We start from the raw sequence: 19,344 nt of genomic DNA, 5'->3' as shown, positions 1-19,344 counted from the left end.
AATTTCAATTTGCTTTTTTGACAGCTTTCAGCTTTCTGCGGTGGGGAAGTGGCGGAAATAGTCTTTCATAAATAAATTAGAGTTCTAGGAAGCATGCTTAAATAAGAATGGACATTTAAAAACTTTTGATTGACTATCAAACTGTCTAATAAAATTCTTTGATATTACCTAAATAAACTACTAACTTCGCCTTTTGAAAAATCTTTTTGGCTCATAAAACATTTTACAAAAAGAAATGAGATTCTCTGATGCTTATCGAATTGAAATTTTCAATTTCAAAATGACAGGATATGATTTTGGTATTTGTCAAAAGTGGCAAAAATAATTAAATGGATATAATTTTGCTTAATATTTTTTTTCTCTCACCCTATCCAATTCATGGCACTCCTGTGAAATTTCACCTGCACTATATTGCAACTATTCGATTACTATCATCACCTTTTGGTCCTTGTTGTCCTGTCTTAAGAAACCCACCACACCATTGCCTTCGCTTTTGCCACTGCTGCCACCACCCCACTATCACCACTATCACCACCACCACCTCTCCTCCTCTGCCCCCACCATCACTACTCCGCAGCACCATAATCACTCCACCAAAAAATACAGTTGGATCTCACGTGTCAGAATATTTTGGAACAACTGGGTTGAAATTGACAGATAGGCTATTTATTATCCGGGGACGAAATATGCCTTTAAACCACGAGTTGATAAATAACAGAGGGAAGAAGAACAAGCCAAGATGCGTGAGAATGAATCTGTGGCAGTAGGTTGGGGTCCTGAACAAGAAGGGCTAGAGTCTGAGCCGACAAGAACGGAAACCTTATATATGGCTGATAAAGTTTGACAAAGATCCTGTTGAGGGATGGGTTCAAAGTATTAAAATTGGACAATAAGGCCTGCGGGTGTGCAAGTGGAAATGCTGGGTATGATGATTGCTTTGATGTGCATACAAATATAACCAATCTGTAAGTAACCTTTTTTTTTATTATTATTATCAAATATAAAATACACGTTGATTGTGGAAATTCTGTTACATAGTAGTGCTAAAAGCTAAGGATAACCAGGCACTCCATGCAAAACGTTTCCACATTTTCATAAAGAGCAAGAGTAAACAACTGGGAGTAGAAATACTTTGACAATTGAAAGACCGTCTTCGATCTTTTGAAGCTTCCTGTTTCAGTTAATCCTTCTTGAGCAAATCATAGAAAGCCTGTGGTTTTCTGTACTCTGAGATACACAGAGTCTGAAACCAAAAATACTTCACGGATCAGTCCCTATGCATAAATAACATGAAAATCGTGTAAAAAGATTTTCAAATTTTAAGACAATCCGATTGCCTGGGAGCTTTGCAAAGACGATTCTTCCTTGAAACAATTAGTCAAATAGTTATCTTAAATGCTACATGGAAAACACATCACTGGAGGTGGAAAAGATAATAATAGCACATCATGCATATGGCTAGACATGAATACTTGGAATATCAAGTTTGCAAGCATTTTTAATATGTATCTTAAGAGTCAAATTGAAAGAAAAGGAGAGGAACATTATACAAATCTAAATCTCAAAACATGATAAATTGATAATATACCTGCATAGCATGTGCTATGTGGATTAATGTTGGTTCAGACCACGGCCTTCCAATAAATTGAAGGCCTATAGGCAACCCTTTTTTGTCATATCCAACCTGTGTTACATATTTCAGGTTAATAGAAGAAAACTAGCCAAATAAAATAATGAGCAGGAGCTAGCATTGAAGATCATTACCGGAACAGTAACTGCAGGTAATCCCAGAAAATTTCCTGCTATCTGATACCGAACTAGCGCAGCTGCAAAAGTAAAAGTGGGTCACCATGATTACGAAATTGTATTTTTATTTGACTAGTTGAAAGTTTATAGTGAAGCCATTTGAGGGTTCAAACATTTTCGTTGTACATTTTTTGTTAAAATCTTGCCATGCCATGAACTTCTTACCTCCATTTATGTAGTCCAGCTCACCAGTCTGGAGAGCATCATTCAAAATAGGGTATGCTGTTACGCTGTCGTATAAAATAGATGAATATCAGGCATAAGCGGGATGAAAGCGCATTTTGATGTCAAAGATAGTAGCTTCATACATGCAATACTGTCTACAGTATAGGATAGCAACTATAGAGTGAAATTTGAGCCCTTTGAAACAAATACGGGAGAGCATGCATCAGTAACATTTGGACAGGACCAATAAAAGGAGAAATCAATACCCTACTGTTGGTGTAACAATGACATCTGCTTTTGTAAATATATTCCTGTGAAATTGTATCTGGCGGTTCCTGCAAATGCATAGGATCTTGAATCATTAAATGTAGTCATGAAATGCAAACAACTAGATGAAGAATTATGTAGGAGTCAAAATGATAAGTGATTTGCTGTTAACTAACAAGTAAACTTCACCTACAGGCTATCTATTTCCCAAGGGGATTCGAAATGCTGATGATAAGTGAATGTCTAATTGAAGTTTAAATATGAGCTGGAATGAAAAATCAATGAAAGTGACTTGTGAACTCATTGATAGAATTTATATGAAAGTATAATATCTTGAGAACCAGATATACTGCTAGAAATCAATCCAGAACACTAGCAGGGGATTGAAGGGAAATGGTCTTAAGCTTCAAGAACTTTTGCGTGAATGCGCTTCTGTTAGAGCTGAATCCGCTACTTGTGTTTACGAGCTTGAGACTTTTACCATTACATGAAACAATGGCAAGCTAAATAGTAGCGTTACTTTGTCATAGATAACTAAATGTTGCTAGTTAGTACTGTGCAGATTTGGGGTGAAACAAAAATTTTGCCACTGATGTACTTAACACAGCTTCACCAATGAAATATTTGAAACTAGAAGTCATCACAAGATGAAAACCAGAAAAACTCAAATGAAATGCAGCATATGAAGGTTCATCATGTTGTTATGTATCTTCAAGTCAGATTTTCGGAATTTACTGATGCTGGAAGCTGGTATTCCATTTATGATCCAATTTAATTTCAACTGTCACCATGCCTTGTAATTATATATAAAAAAACAATGAAATGTAGCCAGCAATGTACCTAAGTTTCTGAGCCTTTATATAATCTTCACCACTGAAAGCACCATAAACACTAAGTGCTACCCTGACATCCCATCCTGACTCTGCAATATCCCTTTTTTCAAGAGCACATTATATCACCATCCATGTTTAACAATATTTTATTGGAAAGAAAGATGAAAATGTGGTAGCCAGAGACAACTCACAACTTTTCTAGATAAGAACTAAGTGCAGCGGTGCACTCAGATCCAATTGTTAAATAATGTGCGAGGCGCATCGCCTCTATGTCTGGTATGGTAACATCTACAGTCTTGCATGCAAAAGACCATATAAAGCATTAGCAGACAATGTACAATGGCCAAGCTGGTCAAGAGCTTCCTTGAAAATAGAAGGCCTAAATTTCTTCAAAGAAACATGCAGAAAACTTCATCATTGCATCGAATTTTGTACAGGATGATATATTATCTATACCTTCCAACCATGCTTCTCAGAAAGCTTGTGCAATGCTAGGGAACAGCATGTTCTAATATCATCACTGCAATCATTAAACCACTAATGGATCCATTTCGTGGTTCAATAATCAAAGGAAAGAATCAGAAGAATGATCTGCTACAGATAAATGGATTTTTCTGCATGATTATAATTCACTTGAAACAAGAATATATGTGAATCTAAGGTTGATAATTTACTAACCTCCCCGTATCTTGCCAATGTGATGTCTGACACTGAATTTGTTGATTGTAGCATTGGGAAATACATCTTTGGCTAATAGTTTCAGAAACAGAGAAGTAAAGATTTGTGTTTTATCAGATGTCACTCTGAAATAGTTAACAAGGCCACTTCCAAAGAGTGCTCAGAGGGTAGGAGTTTAAACTCAAAAGAAAGTTGCGGAGCAGGTTCTTACCGGTGGTATAACAGAGGTTTCATGGGATGGAACTGGGCCATTTATAGCTGCATAACTGGAGAAATAATGTACTTTGAACTCTATTCAAATTCATGAAAAAGGCATCGAAACATAAAATTGTAACTCAGAAAAAAAGTTCAAATAAAGAGATGACACTAACACGATAAATGCGTCCTCTATTGTGCCTGCTAACACTCCTACCATCCCCACTGTCCAGTTCAGAGGAAGAACACTGAAAAAATGGAAAATTTATCTTCACAATATTGAAATTTCATCCGCGTTGAGAAAACCAAATATTTCTGAAATAAAATCAAGATAGAAATGAGCTCTCACCCAGAGTGAGGCACACGCCCGAAAGTTGGTTTGAAACCAACAACACCACAAAGAGCTGCAGGCATTCTCACGGATCCTAATTACATTATGATGAAAGGTGTATATACTTAGATATTATTGACATGATACATGGCGATATGTTTCACAATTTTGCAGAATTTTCTGGATAAATGGCAGAACCTTCCTTCACAAATAAATTTATTAATTTGTTAAAAAAGTCTGTCTATATGATCTTGGCAAGCTACAGAAAACAAATATTTATTTGTTCTACTCCAAGCATTAAAGATAAGATTTCTAGGGAAAGTAAAACAAGAATATTGGGTTTTTCTTAAATTATTGGTTCAAGTGAGAAAAAAAAATATTTATGTACTTAGTCTATATACAAAAGGCTAAAATTATCATATTTTAGGGTTAAAGTTTATTTGTAAGTTCCTTCATTATCTACATTAGAAGTCAACAATTTGGTGGAAACTAATCCATTCATTTCAAAGATAATGGAGGAGTGTGCATGCCCATCTAGTGAGGAGTTGGACGAAGAGAGTCAGTTGCAAACTGGTGAGAAATATAAAACTGGGGAATAAATATTGCCCATTGTAGAAGATTCATTGTATTCACAGGGCTTGGTTGAAGAAAAGTAAGCGATGGAGCCGATGATATCTGAAGAGGTGTCGAGAAATGTCGAGTGGGAAGAAGTAACGAAGAAAGAGATTCTCACATTGAAGTCAAGCGAGACAAGGAAGTCAGAGGAAATCTTAGAATATCTGTAAAAGGGCATATAAGGTTATGAGCGTGTTTGACAGTGTGGTTGTGGGTGGTTTTTAAATAATTTTTCGTGTTAAAATACATGCCAATGATGTTTTTTTATTTTTTAAAAATCATTTTTGACATCAGCACATCAAAACGATCCAAAACGTACAAACCATATTAAATTTTAGCAAAAAAACAATTTTCAAATTTTTTGGGAACGCAGCCGCAGCCGCGTTCCCAAACGATGCCTAAGAAACCACCAAACAGGTTGATAGAAAAATACAAGGTTTTTTTATTGAATGAAGAGTTCACACCACAAAAAAGATAAATTTTAATAAAACATTTGGTTCGATGACAAAGATTATCAACCTATTTTTTATTATCTAAGTTTAACATCTCGTCAGTATTATATTATTTTAAATTCAACTTATTATTAAATCTAAATATATTAAATCTAGTATCTTATTAGGTTTATATTATCTTGAATTCAACTGATGATTGAATCCAAGTATGATGGGTTTAACATATCACCAAATTTATAATACTTTAGACTTAGCCGGTAACTGATCCTAAACATATTAGATTTGATATCTTATCAGCCCTATATATTTTATATCTAACAGGTCACCAAGACAAACCTATTTTGTTATGAACTTTCTCATATCTTAAAAATATATATAATAAAAATAATTACCTTACCACCCTTCTATATGAGAGGCTGGCATGAAAGATTAAATAGGTGATGTTTTCAACATAAATAATGATAATGAGGAAATCTGGAATGGCGGGGGGTGTTGAAGATCATTCCATATTTCTCCCCTACCTTTCTCATTCTATAAAAACCCGGTTATTCTCATGCAAGATAATTTCTAGGACTTAGTTTCCACTAATGCAAGAATAACATCTCTAGAGAATTCTAGTTCCAACTTTTCATTAATGTAGAAAATAAAGAAAAAAGAAAAAGATCTCTATACAATTCTTTCAACCGACTTAGTATGTATATGAAGTATTTGTGTTAGGGTGTGCAGCAAGTGAGAAGAATAGGTGTAGAAAAAAGTGGTGTGCGTGCTGTAAAATAAGAACTTGTGAGTGCAAGAGAGTGAGATTTAAGTGGTGTGTTGTGCCGCGACTGTGAGAAAAACAGTGGTGAGTGATAAAACAAGTATAGCTAGTGAGTGCCTAAGCTAGCTGTGGGTGCAAGTGTCTTTGTATAAATGAAATACTTGTCTATTTTGCTTTAAATTCAACAGTTAATAACTTCCTCTTGGCGTGTCAGTGAAATTCATAAACTGGGAAATAACAATAGCAGATGTTATTTTTGTGTTTCTCAGCTTAGCTTCTGTATTCCGTTAATCTACATATAAAATCACAAAACGATTACTGTTTAGTGAAGGATGAATTTTAAGTACCTCCCCCATCAACACCAAGGGCAACAGGGCAAAGTCCTGCAGCAACCACTGCAGCTGATCCACTAGAAGAACCTCCAGATATCCTGCTAGGATCGTATGGATTTCTAGTAGCCCTACAACATTCATAATTGTGGAGATACCATCATTTTCTTAGACCTTTCTGAAGTTAAACAGAGAAGAATAAACTATATTTGAATTTACAAGAAAAAAAGAAGAGATTGTACTGTATTTTTGTTGTGACTTCCAAGATTTCTAGCAGGATATTATCAGATTTGTAAGAGGAGAAAAGCTGAGTGTTTGTACCCATAGTGAGGATTTATTCCACTTGTTCCAGCGCCAAGCTCGTGCATATTGGTTTTTCCAATAATTACCACACCACATGATCTGAGGCGCAAAATGCAGAAGGCATCACCTTTGCAAGGTCTAAATTTGTGCAACCACTTAGTGCCTCCTAGAAAAATCAATGTGATATATAGCATCAGTGAAAACAACAACAACCAGGCCTCAATCCCAAACTAATTGCGGTTGGCAGCATCTGTAGACACACCAACAAAAGGGAAGTGTATACTAATAGAAGAATTAAGCAGAGAAATTTGTTAAACCAACATGGTCAGCGATGAGTTACCTGTTGTTGGATAAGGGCTACAGTCTATTTCATCCTTGATTGCAACTGGAACTCCATCTAGAACTGATCTTGGCTCCCCTGGGTGTAACAGAACAAGTATGAGTTTTGTAGCATGTTCAAAGCAACTACTTTAATATGGTGGGCTAGAAGAAAATAACAAGGTTCAGGAGACTAGAAGAATGAGACCATCAATAAATTCAGACCCAATATCTTTCATGAAACATATAGTGCGCACTCTTTCTGGAAGGATGATTATCAAACTTGCAATATATTTTTTTCATGCGCAAAGATTTACTCATGAGTTTCGATGAAGCCTACCTCTTTGATACCGAAGAGTTGATTCTTTAGCCTGCCTTAAAATATCTTCAGCATCATAATTAATAAAGAATGCCATGTCCAATGGAGGACTGGAAGATTCATGGATTGCAGCTACTAGTCGTTCTGCAACCTGTGCTAAGTTGAATAACGTCAAGCACTTATGGGAAACTGCTTTGAATTTTTTTACACTAGAAGCTTGACGGCAACAAGAAAAGAGACTGAAAGAAAGCCTTTGAATGACGTAATTAGACTTTAAGGTTTCAAGTGTTTGTGCAAGTTACAGCTTCATTAACTTCAAACAACAACGGAAAAGAACATCTCATGAAAGAAATTATGTACCTTGTATGGAGTTATTTCTCCAGAGCTATATGCTTTAGAATAATCCATTATTGTCCAGCGACGGGAAGATGGCTTCAATCCATTAACAATCTTCTCTGAAGGTAGAGGCAGACAACCAACTGCCTGCTGAACTTGTTCAGATGGTGATAGATCAGAATTTACGTGTTTGACTTCTTTTTCATTGAGCTCTGCAGTGATGAACTGAAATAAAAATCTTTCTCATGGAACTCCAATGAAAGCAATATAAATGGCTGATCATGTTATAATTGTTTGAAATCCTGAAAGATCAGGGTTTTCTCTTCTAGACATGCTTGATGCTAACTTTTTTGTAACTATAACCAATTTACAGACTGTGAATAGTACCAGAGATAGTAGAAGAGGTGGAAACTTAAAGCTTCTCTTCTACTTTGGCCAATATGAGTAGTGAACCTACCTTCAAATGGATGCAAAGGGACATAGACAGGTGATTCCTCCAGCTCTGCATTTGTAACAAGCTGAAAGAGTTGCAGGCATTCGTGAGTCTTTGACATAGAATATCAGAAAGAAATGGTGTAATAAAGGTTGTTTTTTTTGTGATGTCAAGATGAGGCCTTAAAGTGTGACCTCATATACATATGACCAGCTTGCAAGATTTGTGAACGAGTAACAAGCCCTCCAATGACATGATGAAAAATCTGAAATTTTAAATGTTCCACAACTTATCTTTGTTTGGCTATTTTCTAGCTCAAGCATATTTGAAACACATAAAAATTAGAAAATCAAGTATTCTTTCCTGGAATTTTATGAACATCAACTGATGAAAAATTGAATGGCTGAGGCTTCTTTCTGGTACTGGGAGTTTGGTTTTGACTTTATTTTTGAAACCTCAGGTGGCATGGATTTCGAATTATGGTTTATGAGTTCGTACCATTTCATATATTTGTGTTTCAGCTACTAGGAAGCTTGCATTTGTGCACATAAAAACTGCTCATGGCTGAATCATCCTATGCTTCATTTGTTATTCTCTAGTAATCCACAACTTTTGGTAGTCCAGTGAATCAGGATATTCAACAATGTTCCGTGATTTTTCATCGGAAACTGGATGCAATGCAGAGCAAATGGATCGCAACTTTATAATCTTTTTATCTTTTCTGAGCTCTCATCATCATCACTATCACCAGCAATGCCGCAGCTGCCCCCACGATGATTATTACTATTGTTATTTTAGTATCAGTGGTGGGATTTTAGATGAATCAATATTTGATGGAGGCTTTGAGATAAGAAATTGTATTTGCTAATGTTAATTAAGACATATTCTTGAAGTGTAAGTTTAGTCAACTTCGTTCAGTTGATAATGCCACTATGTGTTTATGAGGAATTCTGCTGGGATATTTCGAAGGATCACAATAAAACAATCTTTAATGGCTGTCACTTGAACAGTTTCTTGCGAAGAAAACGAGGGCTTGCAGCTCTGCAAGTAGGCAAGACTAGGTATTTAAGAATTTGGCTGTGGAAGAGTCAGCATGGTTTGTGAAACAATGAAGTGAAGATGACAATATGCACTTTATCCTTTGGCCAGGTGGGCTTGCAGCTACCAAGCTCCAACGGTGCCTTTAACAATAAATAGCACCATTAAAAACCCTCTGGCAAGATTGTAGAGTGGTCCTGTCCACACCAGTACAGCCATATGGGGACTATAGCCATTGAAGGAGCTTACTTTCATACCAAAATTAATGGCTAAAATCAGCTTAGGTGATGTATCAAGGGAGAACACCTAGTTTATACTGTGTCGCTGTCTAATCTCACTACCAAAAGAAAATCTAATTCAGCATTGTAGCAATGTACACAAATTTTGGTTATTCTGAATTTAGTTTAAATCTTGGTTAGTTTGTCAAACAACAATTTTTAAAAAATATATATAAGAAGAAAGAACAAAAAATGGTGTCATATAAATTTCGATGAACTATGCGTGCATTCTGCATACTCATAACCTACCAATAACAACTTCCTTGGACAATTACAAAAATATGGGCCCTTGTATAGTTTTAGTCTTAAAGATGACAATTCAGAAAGAAGAAAGTTGAGAAAGCTGCATTACCATCTTAATACTTGGAAGGAACCAAAGCAGAGATGCTAATGATGTTTCTTGAAATGGTTTTGATTATAATCACTGATTAGTAAAAAAGCTCGACGCAAAAGGGAAAGGAGATGTTGACAATTAACTAGAAGGGAAATGTAACATATCAATAGTTGCATATTTGATCATTCATAGGATGATGAAAAAGATACTAGGAACAGAGTTACAATGTAAGATTACGAAGAAACGAAAAGACATACCTTGTGAATTAGATTGTTTCTCTTCAAGATGTGCAGAAGGAATGCTCCGAAAATTCGCGACTCGAGAAACCAGGCGAAAATCTTGGCAAGAAATCCAGCCATGCGAGGAGCTTAAGAAACAAACGCAAACTTTAGCATGTAGTGCACATACCATTTATCAACAACATGAAAATAAACTCAAACACAAGTATATGCGTTGATATAGCAAGCATAGGCATATGCACAAGGACATACGTGTGTTAATCAAGACTTCAAAATAGCATGTTTCTGCTTTTGGTAATTCTGATTTTAATTAAATGATGAAGAAAGGACAGGAAGCGTAGTGAAACTAGTCCAGACTCTAATTAAGAGAATGTGATTTCACCATCACTGATTCCAGACTTAAATTGCGAACATTGTATAATCAAACAAACAAAAGTACTTCAGAAACTTGTATTCAAGCAACCTGTCTTGCCAGAATTTCTGTCTAAACAGAGCGATTAATTTCTGTACCAGACCAGAACAACAAATTAACAGTCAGAATCTTAACAGCAAATGACATACAAACATGATTCACTTGATTGTTATGTTCCGTTGACTCAAAAGTCTCCGCCTACAAAATGATATAACAGTATACGAATCTCAATACCGAGACAATAAAACATTAAAACTCGTCTACAAATTCCCGTGTTAGCAGAAAACAGAAAGATCAATCATAGCAATCAAAAGCAAGAACAGGATTGGAGATGGAAAAGAAAACCTTTAACATTGGCTTTTATATAGGATTCATCACTATCAGGGCCAAGATTAACATTCTCAACAGGCTTGTAAACCACACCCTTAGCTCTGAACAACCCCATGAGAAAGCTGGTAGGTTTTAGGGAATGAAGCAGTACTGAATACCGGCAGAGGTTAGCATGAAAGAAAAGAAACCACCAGCTCAAAAGGGTACATATAGACAAGAGCTGAGACCAAGAGGGCGGAGATGACAAGGAAAATGTTGTAATTGTAACTTGATTGAAAGCTAATATTGAGCTGCTCCCTTCATAGATAGGTATGGAAGGAAAGCTGTAGACAAAGAAGAGAGAGAGAGAGAGAGTCGTTTTCAGGTAAGGTAGGATATTAATATTGGGCTGAGAAAATCAAAGAAGTTGATGGACGTTAGCAACTTTTGTTTTCTTGGCGGGTTGTAACTGCCAGATGATGGCTCGTTTGGTTTCTTTCCTTTTTATTCTTGCTTACTGCATCTGTCGTGTTCTGTTCCTCCATCATATGACTATCTCAAGCTCTTCTGTGTTTCTTGTCTAATATTCTAATCTTGATATGCCCCTTCACTCTTAACATAATAAAACATACATAGTTATCTCACTCTCAACTTCGTACTCTACCAAATAAACTTAATTTTTTAAGTAAAAGATATAATAAAACATAGATCAAGTTTTTAATAGTGTTCATTCTAAATTGAATCTTGATTTTTTAAGTAAAAGATTTAGATTTGAGTTATTTAATTTAAAAAAAAGACATTAATTGTAATTGAGCTTCATTAATGATAATTATTGAGCTACAATTCATTAACTAAATCTATGGTTTTCAACTATTAAATGCTTTTGCATCACACACTAATTACAACCAAGTTCAGTTATAGTTTAACCAACTATTTATTAATTTCAGGTATCAGAATTCAAAATTTGTCTTCTTAGATAGCTCGACTGATATTCTTAAAATTTATTATTGTTACGGAAAATTATATAATTGCTACGGAGTGTTCTGAAGGAGAGGCATGCGGACGAGCTTTTCAATTAATGGTGAAAATTATATAAAATTTCCCCATTCAGTCAACAGGACTTGGGTGCATTATGGTCCCAATCTATTTAATTACGATAAAAGTTCGAGCCACCGGCCTTCACTCCTATATCCGTATAGGTTATTTATGCCTAACTTAACTTCTGCATCACGGAAAGTTTCTTTGGAACACTCTCTTCTTGAACCATGAATTAAGAGAAATAAAGTCAACACTCGACGGGTGATTATTTTTAATTTGGTTTAGTTTTTATTAAAAATATAATTAAATTAAAATTTTTTTAAAACAAATAAAAGCAGTTCAAACCGATTGGTTTCGATTCGGTTTTTTAAGGCAAAACTGGTTTGGCTTGGTTTTTCCAGTTTTGGCTCGGTTTTTTAGGTTTGACTCGGTTTTTTAAGTTTGGCTCGGTTTTTCAGGTTTGGCTCGGTTTTTTTCCGGTTTCGGTTCGGTTCGGTTTTTTCGGTTTTTGCTTATAAAACCGAAACTGAACCGAACCGACCGGTTTTTTCAAAATTTTAATCAGTTTAATCGGGTTTTTTCAGTTCGGTTTTTCAGTTTTTTTTTCTAGTTTTCAAGATTTAATCGGTTTTTCGATTTTTTTGCTCACCCCTGTCAATAGTCTTGTTAACTCAAGAAGATGATATTGTTTAATGGGACAGCATTAGATTGTTAATTAATACAATAAGAAATGAGAAATGTGGTAAAATCCCAGTCACAAGTTTCCGATGCAGAAGAGAAATTCTTCAGTCCAGGGAAATAGAAATAGTTCAAGATTCGACGTGTTTCCATGGTGGTTACAACCTACACCAAGAACCGTGATTAAGAAGCTGCTTCTGACTTGGTGTTTAGGGCTTCAATTTGTTAGTTTCGAGTGCAAATCTTCCTGACTTGGTGTTTAGGGCTTCAATTATGGCCACTGATAAAAAGTTTTCTTGTTCCATGGACTGCAAGAAATTGATCTTTGCACTCAACACTCCTTGTCTGTAGTCAGTTGCATGAAGTTATAAATCACTAGTTTGGAGGGAAAGTGGTATTCTCAGACCATCTCTTTTACTTTCAGTTGGTGAGCAGTCTCCATTAAAGCAGATCTCATCACTACAGAGTTGTCTTAGATACAACCGCTTTTCCAAACCTTTCACGTTTATGGCGTTGGTTATCTATTCAGCATTTAAAAGACGTTCAACAAATGACAAGATTTCTTTTCAAGAAGGAGAAAAGAACCATCATGTTGATGAGTGACGAATGAATAGGCTGTGATCTTACTCTTGTATTGATGAGTCAACCATTTTTGTTATAGATTTTTATAAATAAAAACTCTTAAAAATAAAATGTATCAAATAAACATGTTAAACCTGAAGGACTTAGGTTTGGTAATTGATCAAGTTTAAGGTAGTGTGAGTTTGACAAACATGTCAACTCCAAGAACTTGGGTTCGGCAGTCAGCTAAACTAAATATAACATGTATTTAATAATCATGTTAAACCCAGAGGATTTAAATTCAATTATTATCAGGTTTTAAGACTATATATCTGATCTTAGATGATCCCCTAAATTAAAAGTAATGTAAGTATAACACCTCTCTATTTAGAACAATTATGTGAGTTATTCATATCCGATGTAATGATTTTTCTATATTTATAGATGTACACGAGATCTCTTAGGAGAATTATCATATTTACTATCTTATTAATTAATAATACGTAAAAGATATATATATCTATTTTGAAACACTACACAACCTATTATTTATATATTTTAGATTTTGAGACATCATCAACTTGCTCTTCTGGTAATGTTGAAAGGAGCATGACTATAGATTAGTAAATGAATTTGTGGCTTCAAGGGCACTAACATGCTCCCTGCTTAAGAAGTCTCATGTCCCTTTGAAGTGAAGAAGAGAACCATTCTGAAGACAAGCAACAATGTAACAATCAGGAGGCTTTTTGTCCCTTTGAAGAGTAGGACCTACTTTTTATTTCAATCGCATGAATGCACGGTGGCAAAATATAGCTTTCAGTCTCAATCGTCAGACCCACTGTGTTCTATGTCGTTTTTATTTCCACAAATGTTCATTATTCCATAACTATATGAAAGTATGACATAAGGAAATAAAATATTTCGAGTGTAAACAGCTCATTACGTGCAAATGTTTATGACAATTTATTGCTTAATTTATTTCCATAAATGTTCATTATTCCACTGCTACTATTGCTTGATTTATGTGACAGCATCAATATAATTTGAGCTTGATTTTAAGCCTAGGAGGCCAGGCCTTTGATACAAAGCCTTTTTGCAACATTTTGGAAATCAAAATGAGGTTCGGGCCATGATTGCCGCTCACAACTTAACTAGACATCTGTAATATCCGATTGTTCCCAAACAAGCATCGGCAGAAGCCACAACAAAATGGAAGTCTAAAGCACAAGAACGATTCCATGTGGTTACCTTTATGCGTTTTCGACTGATATTTTTGGCATTGAGTGACTTGTAATTTGCTCCATTAAGAAGAGTCTTAAAATTGCATCAGTTTAACAATGATTCCTTACTTCCACTTGTTTTGGATCATTAAATGGAAGTAAAGATCTTGTTAATGAAACCCACCATTCAGATTTTCATGTATTAAAACAAATCTAGATATAGGAACTAGGAAGGACAGGGGATGGTGAGAAAGAAGAGGGTATGCAAACAACACGATATGTTTGGATGAAAAGGGAAAAGGATGGATGAACAAAAATGGAGGGGAAGAGAAGAATGAGGTATGAACTCCATTTGGCTGGGTGAATATATACCAAAATCATGCAATAACAACAATACCAAGGACTGAAAGGGAATAGTGTGCTGGCATTTTAATGGCTTCCTTCGCTTTTCAAGTCTAATTTGATCATCGTCAACACTTCATTCTCCTCATAATTTGAAACAAAAAACAAGGATGCAAATTAAGCTCATTGTTGCAAGGATATCCTCGCATTGAGTAATGTATGGGATAAGTAAAAAACCATGAGGCTTTTCAAGCTTGCTTTCGTAAATGATGTGAAAGAGTCTACGAGCCTGAGAGAACCTTACTAAGGGTGCTTTGTATTGATGCAACTGAATCTACAGCTGACTTTGTAAGCCAGCTAATTCCCACTTTAAGCCGGTGCTCATCTGTTGGTAATCTAATCAAATAGGCTATTTTCCTCGCTGCAACAATGGGAAATTTGTGGCTATAAATTAGGATAGAAACAAAGGAGACCAGAGATGTTCCACAGCATTGAAATAGATTATTACCAGCGTGGCCAACAGGACCCTCTAAGGTTAGTCCTTCAATGAAACTCGGTGAAAGAGCAGCATCATTTCTTCCCAGAGTCATCATTTCACCTAGATTCTGAAACCTGGCAATCAAATACAAATGATGCAACTTCATGTAAATAATATTTCTGTAAGCAAGCTAGTTGAAGACAGACTATGATCACAGAACCTAAATGGCAACAAAGGCCGGTCATTAATCGCTGCCCACAAATTCCAACCAGTAAAATCTGCCTGCTGGAAAGCAACCTGAGAGGTGCAGCAGGAGTCAGTGAATGGGGGTCGGTGGTGTGGAAATGTTCATATTGAAAAATGGAAAAGAGAGCATTTTCTTCCCACATCAAAGAAATTGAAATAATACAATACCTGAGCAGTTGCTGGAAGAATCCTTCCATTCATGTCCCTAAGAGCAGAAGAGTCACCAAGTGCAAATATACGTGGATGGCCCTTGACACGGAGTGTTTCATCTGTCTCTGCTTGTCCCCGGCCATTTAGAGGAAGCTCGTGGGTCTTATCATAGGGTTCCAATTGAGGAAGTGGGGGTTTAGACCCAACAGTCCATAACACTAGATCTGCTTCGAGAATCTGACTCTGTAATCCCCTTTCAGCAGGTTGAAGTTCCAAAATATATTTCTCAGAACCATGTTCTGCTAGTGATTTCGGAAATGCCCCAGCATCTGTTGGCATTGCAGAACCTTCCAAGTCACTCTCTTTCCTGATACAGCGTACAAAATAACCCAATAGAAGCTGGACTTTCCTGGATGAAAGAACCTAGTTCCAATAGCAAAAGCTACGTAAATTTCAGAGTGCTGATTGCAGGTAAACTTATAATTTAATCAAGGAAAAAATGAGAGCACCAGTGAGAATGATAAAAACTCCAGATTCCTAAAGCAAATAGATTGGAACAATCAAGGACATGAATAATGAAAATGAACTCAGCTGCCTTTAACAGCATTTCAAGAAAATGAAAATTTTCTCAGCACTTTTTTTTATTTGGAATTAAAGTTATTGATCTCTACCTATCAATTAAAAACAAAATAAATATATCTGAAATTAAGAGAGAGTAGTCAAGGAGGTATCACTAATTCATGTCCCTTTGAGCATGTAAAAGTGTAACTAAATACTGCACCAGTAAGATTTTTTTTTTAAAAAAAAAACATGTTTTCCTGATCCAAAATCTAGATATCTTACTTTAAGTGCAGCTTCCCTATTGCCAGGAGGGGCAGTTGGCAAGATAGTAGTGTTCACATTAATGGCTTGTACTAAACCTCTATCTTGTAGTCTCTCTGATACTGTAGCAGCCAACTCAACTCCAGAGTAACCACAGCCGACAACAGCCACACGAATCAGAGAGTCCTTGCCAAACTTCCTTCTCTCTAATTCTTTCAACTTATTGTCAACCTTCTGCAAAGATACCAACAAGTAAAGGCAGTGAATACAAATGTCCTCCCTATTGTCCAATGCATGAAGTCAAACAGCCAAACTCTTACACAGGCATCCTCAAGAGTGGAGAATGGAAATGCAAATTCTGCAGCACCTGGTACAGTATCAAGTTTAGCTCCAGCCCCCAAAGAAAGAACCAACCTGGCTGCCCAGGACAAAAGAAAGTAAAATCAGCAAGGAATTTGAGATTTGCTTAAAACGTAAGCAAGAGTCAATTTACTTCGAAACTGATCAACAGCACCATATAATGTCAACAAAGCTCCCAAGGTGCCAATGGACATTACATTTCATATTTGTTAGTGTGTATAAGAACATTAGCACATTATTGCTGATCCTTTTTTCTTCTACAATTATTTCTAGATCAAATAAGTTTCTCCACAATATCAGAGCAGAGAAAGAGCCCATTTTCTTGAGTTTTTTTTTTAATAATAAAAAGGAAGCTTGAATATACACAAAAATATGGCAGAGAGGATGAATGAAGCAGTACCAGTCATATTCAATAAGAAGGCCGCTTTCAAGCACCACGGTTCCTCCAGAACAAGATCCTGTTGACCCATTCATGCCCAAGTGATCAGCAGGATGTAACATCTTTACTCTATCTTGGAAAAACTGTATGCCAGTGTTTGCAAGCAATTCTGAGAATCGGGGAGCAATTTCCCATGCATCCACCTCTGCATTAGATGTAATCACCCATTCACTTTGATAATGACATTTATAAGGAATTGTCACTAGCAATACACAATGAACAACATACCTCCAGATAGAAGCTCATACAACATTGGTTTGAAAACAAAACGTTCAGACTGGTCGACAAGAAGAACCTAGGCCCAGAATTTACAAACATCAAAGCTGTTAATAATAGCACCGAGTTATGAATATACTTTATGTTCTTAACTTCTCCCTTCTCTACTGTAAATTATAGTCAGATATCATTGCAGCAATGAAAAAATCAGAATTATTTAAATGATAAAAAAAAAAAGCATGCTTGTGTGTGCACATTAAAGCTATATTAATAAAATCTTACCTGAGGCTTCTTGTCGTCAGCCCAAATAAGTGACTCTAGTCTTAAAGCAGTATATAAGCCTCCAAATCCACCACCTAGTATACACACCTTTGGCTTCTGTAACCAAAACCACAATCTGTTATTTAAAACGTATCATCTCTCAAAACTAAAACTTGTAAGATAGTTTCCAATTTGCAAAAAGACAATAGGCCACATACTGTTTACACATCATCCAAGCATATGTGCGTGTGGAAGCATTGTCATACTCGAATAAAAAAGATATTATCATACCTACTAAATTTGCGAGTTCCATTCCATCAAAGCTCGTGACTTTATATTAAGACATTGAATTGATTTTACGATTGAGAAACAAAAAAACATATATAAGAGAGAAAAATGCATTTTTTGTTCACAAAAAGAAAAATATGCTGAAATTACAGTAAGGATAACAGAATTCAAGCCTTGACTTTAGACGAACTCCACTTTAGCGCAAGTAGAACTAAAGAACTAATATAAAAAACTTTGAAGACCCTCTCGCTTAAATTTAACAAAAATCAAATCAACAAGATTACACAATTCTACTGCACAAACAATCAAATGCAAATAAACCCATGAGAAACAACACCATTGGCACGGCCAGTATGTTAAAAAAGCAACAAACTTTACAAAATGGAGAAGATCTTTTCACCACTAAGGAAAAGTCAAGAGATTTAAACTTCACAGATTCGCATACCCAATGACCAAACATTAAGAAATAGGGAAAAAATACTAATTAAATTTGCAAATCGAAAAAAAAATGATAAAAGGATTGAGACTTTGACCTTATTATCAGGCCATGTATAAATTCTCTGGGGAGTTTCTTTTTGAGATACATCTTCATTGACTGGACTAGGAGAAGCAGCGGCAGCGGCAGCAACAATTCCATTTCGAAATCCAATTCCTCCCTTTTCAAATAATAAAGAGAAATTGATGCTATGTGAAGTTCGAAATGATACCTTGTTCCATCTATTTGCATTTGGAATCCCTTTGCAGGCATAAAATTTAACAACTTTAGTGAGTGTAAGGATTTGCAGAGAAAGCACTGAACTGGGAAATGAGGAAAAAAGAAATGGTTGAGTATGAGAGAAAGAAAACTTACGATTGAGAGGCATAAGAGCTGAAGCAGCTAATGCCATCACAGAGAGAAGGGGTGAGGAACTGCGGAAGAGAGAGATGGGAGTAACAAAACAGGATTTATCTTTTTGTGGAAACGGCTTTGTAGCGTGGAACAAGCAAATCCATATTTCGAATCTTTTTAATTTTTTTATCAACTGATTTTTTCTTCTTTTTTTTCACCAGTAATGCTGTACAAATAAAAAAAATTTATAGAAACAATAATTTTTTTTCAGATACATCAATTGTTTTTCCTTGAACGGTTGGTGGACAAGATATTCCTAGACATTGTTTTCCTTTTTCTTTTCTTTTTTTTTGGGCAATTTCACAACTTATATGAGCATCAAAGAGTAAATAGGAAAATTATGAGATTTTCTTGATAAACTAATATTATTTTTTTGGAGTTTTATTTGTGTGATTACTATCAACAAAGTGTTTTTCTTTAAAAAAATAATTTTACTATTATTATTCCAATTATATTGTATAATTCCCAAAACTATAAAAGAAAAATTAAGCAATTATATACATATTTTTTAAACCAATTTATTATAAAGATGGTCGAGATTGCTAAAACCTAAAATGATTTTGTTAACCTTCTCACTCTGTCGGGAGGTTAATATTGTCCCATTGT

General features: G+C 35.5%; 2 protein-coding genes across 2 annotated transcripts; both read right to left on the bottom strand.

The window, feature by feature from the left end:
• Positions 1-964: 964 nt before the first annotated feature.
• Positions 965-11,333, bottom strand: LOC133673010 (fatty acid amide hydrolase-like). The gene is made up of 20 exons (XM_062093602.1): positions 10,787-11,333; positions 10,048-10,157; positions 8,165-8,225; positions 7,732-7,919; positions 7,393-7,522; positions 7,075-7,152; positions 6,753-6,900; positions 6,450-6,562; positions 4,294-4,369; positions 4,121-4,192; positions 3,961-4,015; positions 3,750-3,821; positions 3,528-3,608; positions 3,263-3,366; positions 3,079-3,171; positions 2,238-2,306; positions 1,972-2,036; positions 1,765-1,826; positions 1,589-1,684; positions 965-1,243 (listed from the first exon to the last, which is right to left on the bottom strand). The coding sequence occupies exons 1-20, from the start codon at positions 10,884-10,886 to the stop codon at positions 1,181-1,183; spliced, it is 1,836 nt and encodes a 611-aa protein (XP_061949586.1). The 5' UTR covers positions 10,887-11,333; the 3' UTR covers positions 965-1,180.
• A 3,318-nt stretch (positions 11,334-14,651) lies between these two features.
• LOC133672396 (alternative NAD(P)H-ubiquinone oxidoreductase C1, chloroplastic/mitochondrial) lies at positions 14,652-18,857 on the bottom strand. The gene is made up of 11 exons (XM_062092800.1): positions 18,700-18,857; positions 18,383-18,585; positions 17,583-17,678; positions 17,313-17,379; positions 17,046-17,229; positions 16,606-16,699; positions 16,307-16,519; positions 15,482-15,886; positions 15,288-15,364; positions 15,098-15,201; positions 14,652-15,010 (listed from the first exon to the last, which is right to left on the bottom strand). Exons 1-11 carry the CDS (start codon positions 18,734-18,736, stop codon positions 14,871-14,873), a joined length of 1,620 nt encoding a protein of 539 aa, XP_061948784.1. The 5' UTR covers positions 18,737-18,857; the 3' UTR covers positions 14,652-14,870.
• Between the last annotated feature and the right edge of the window lie 487 nt (positions 18,858-19,344).

The sequence above is a fragment of the Populus nigra genome, chromosome 14, assembly GCF_951802175.1.
Source record: "Populus nigra chromosome 14, ddPopNigr1.1, whole genome shotgun sequence".
Classification (NCBI taxonomy): domain Eukaryota; kingdom Viridiplantae; phylum Streptophyta; class Magnoliopsida; order Malpighiales; family Salicaceae; genus Populus; species Populus nigra.
Note: the sequence above shows the minus strand (reverse complement) of the source record. Positions and strands in the feature narration are given on the sequence as shown.

Coding starts and splice junctions, on each gene's coding strand:
- LOC133672396 (XM_062092800.1), bottom strand. CDS start 18,736: ATGGCATTAGCTGCTTCAGCTCTTATGCCTCTCAATC. Junction 17,679..18,382: donor ATACATGGCCTGATAATAAG/GTCAAAGTCTCA, acceptor TTTTGGTTACAG/AAGCCAAAGGTGTGTATACT. Junction 16,520..16,605: donor CCACTCTTGAGGATGCCTGT/GTAAGAGTTTGG, acceptor GTATCTTTGCAG/AAGGTTGACAATAAGTTGAA.
- LOC133673010 (XM_062093602.1), bottom strand. CDS start 10,886: ATGGGGTTGTTCAGAGCTAAGGGTGTGGTTTACAAGCCTGTTGAGAAT. Junction 4,016..4,120: donor ATAGAGGACGCATTTATCGT/GTTAGTGTCATC, acceptor TTATTTCTCCAG/TTATGCAGCTATAAATGGCC. Junction 3,822..3,960: donor AAACCTCTGTTATACCACCG/GTAAGAACCTGC, acceptor TGAAACTATTAG/CCAAAGATGTATTTCCCAAT.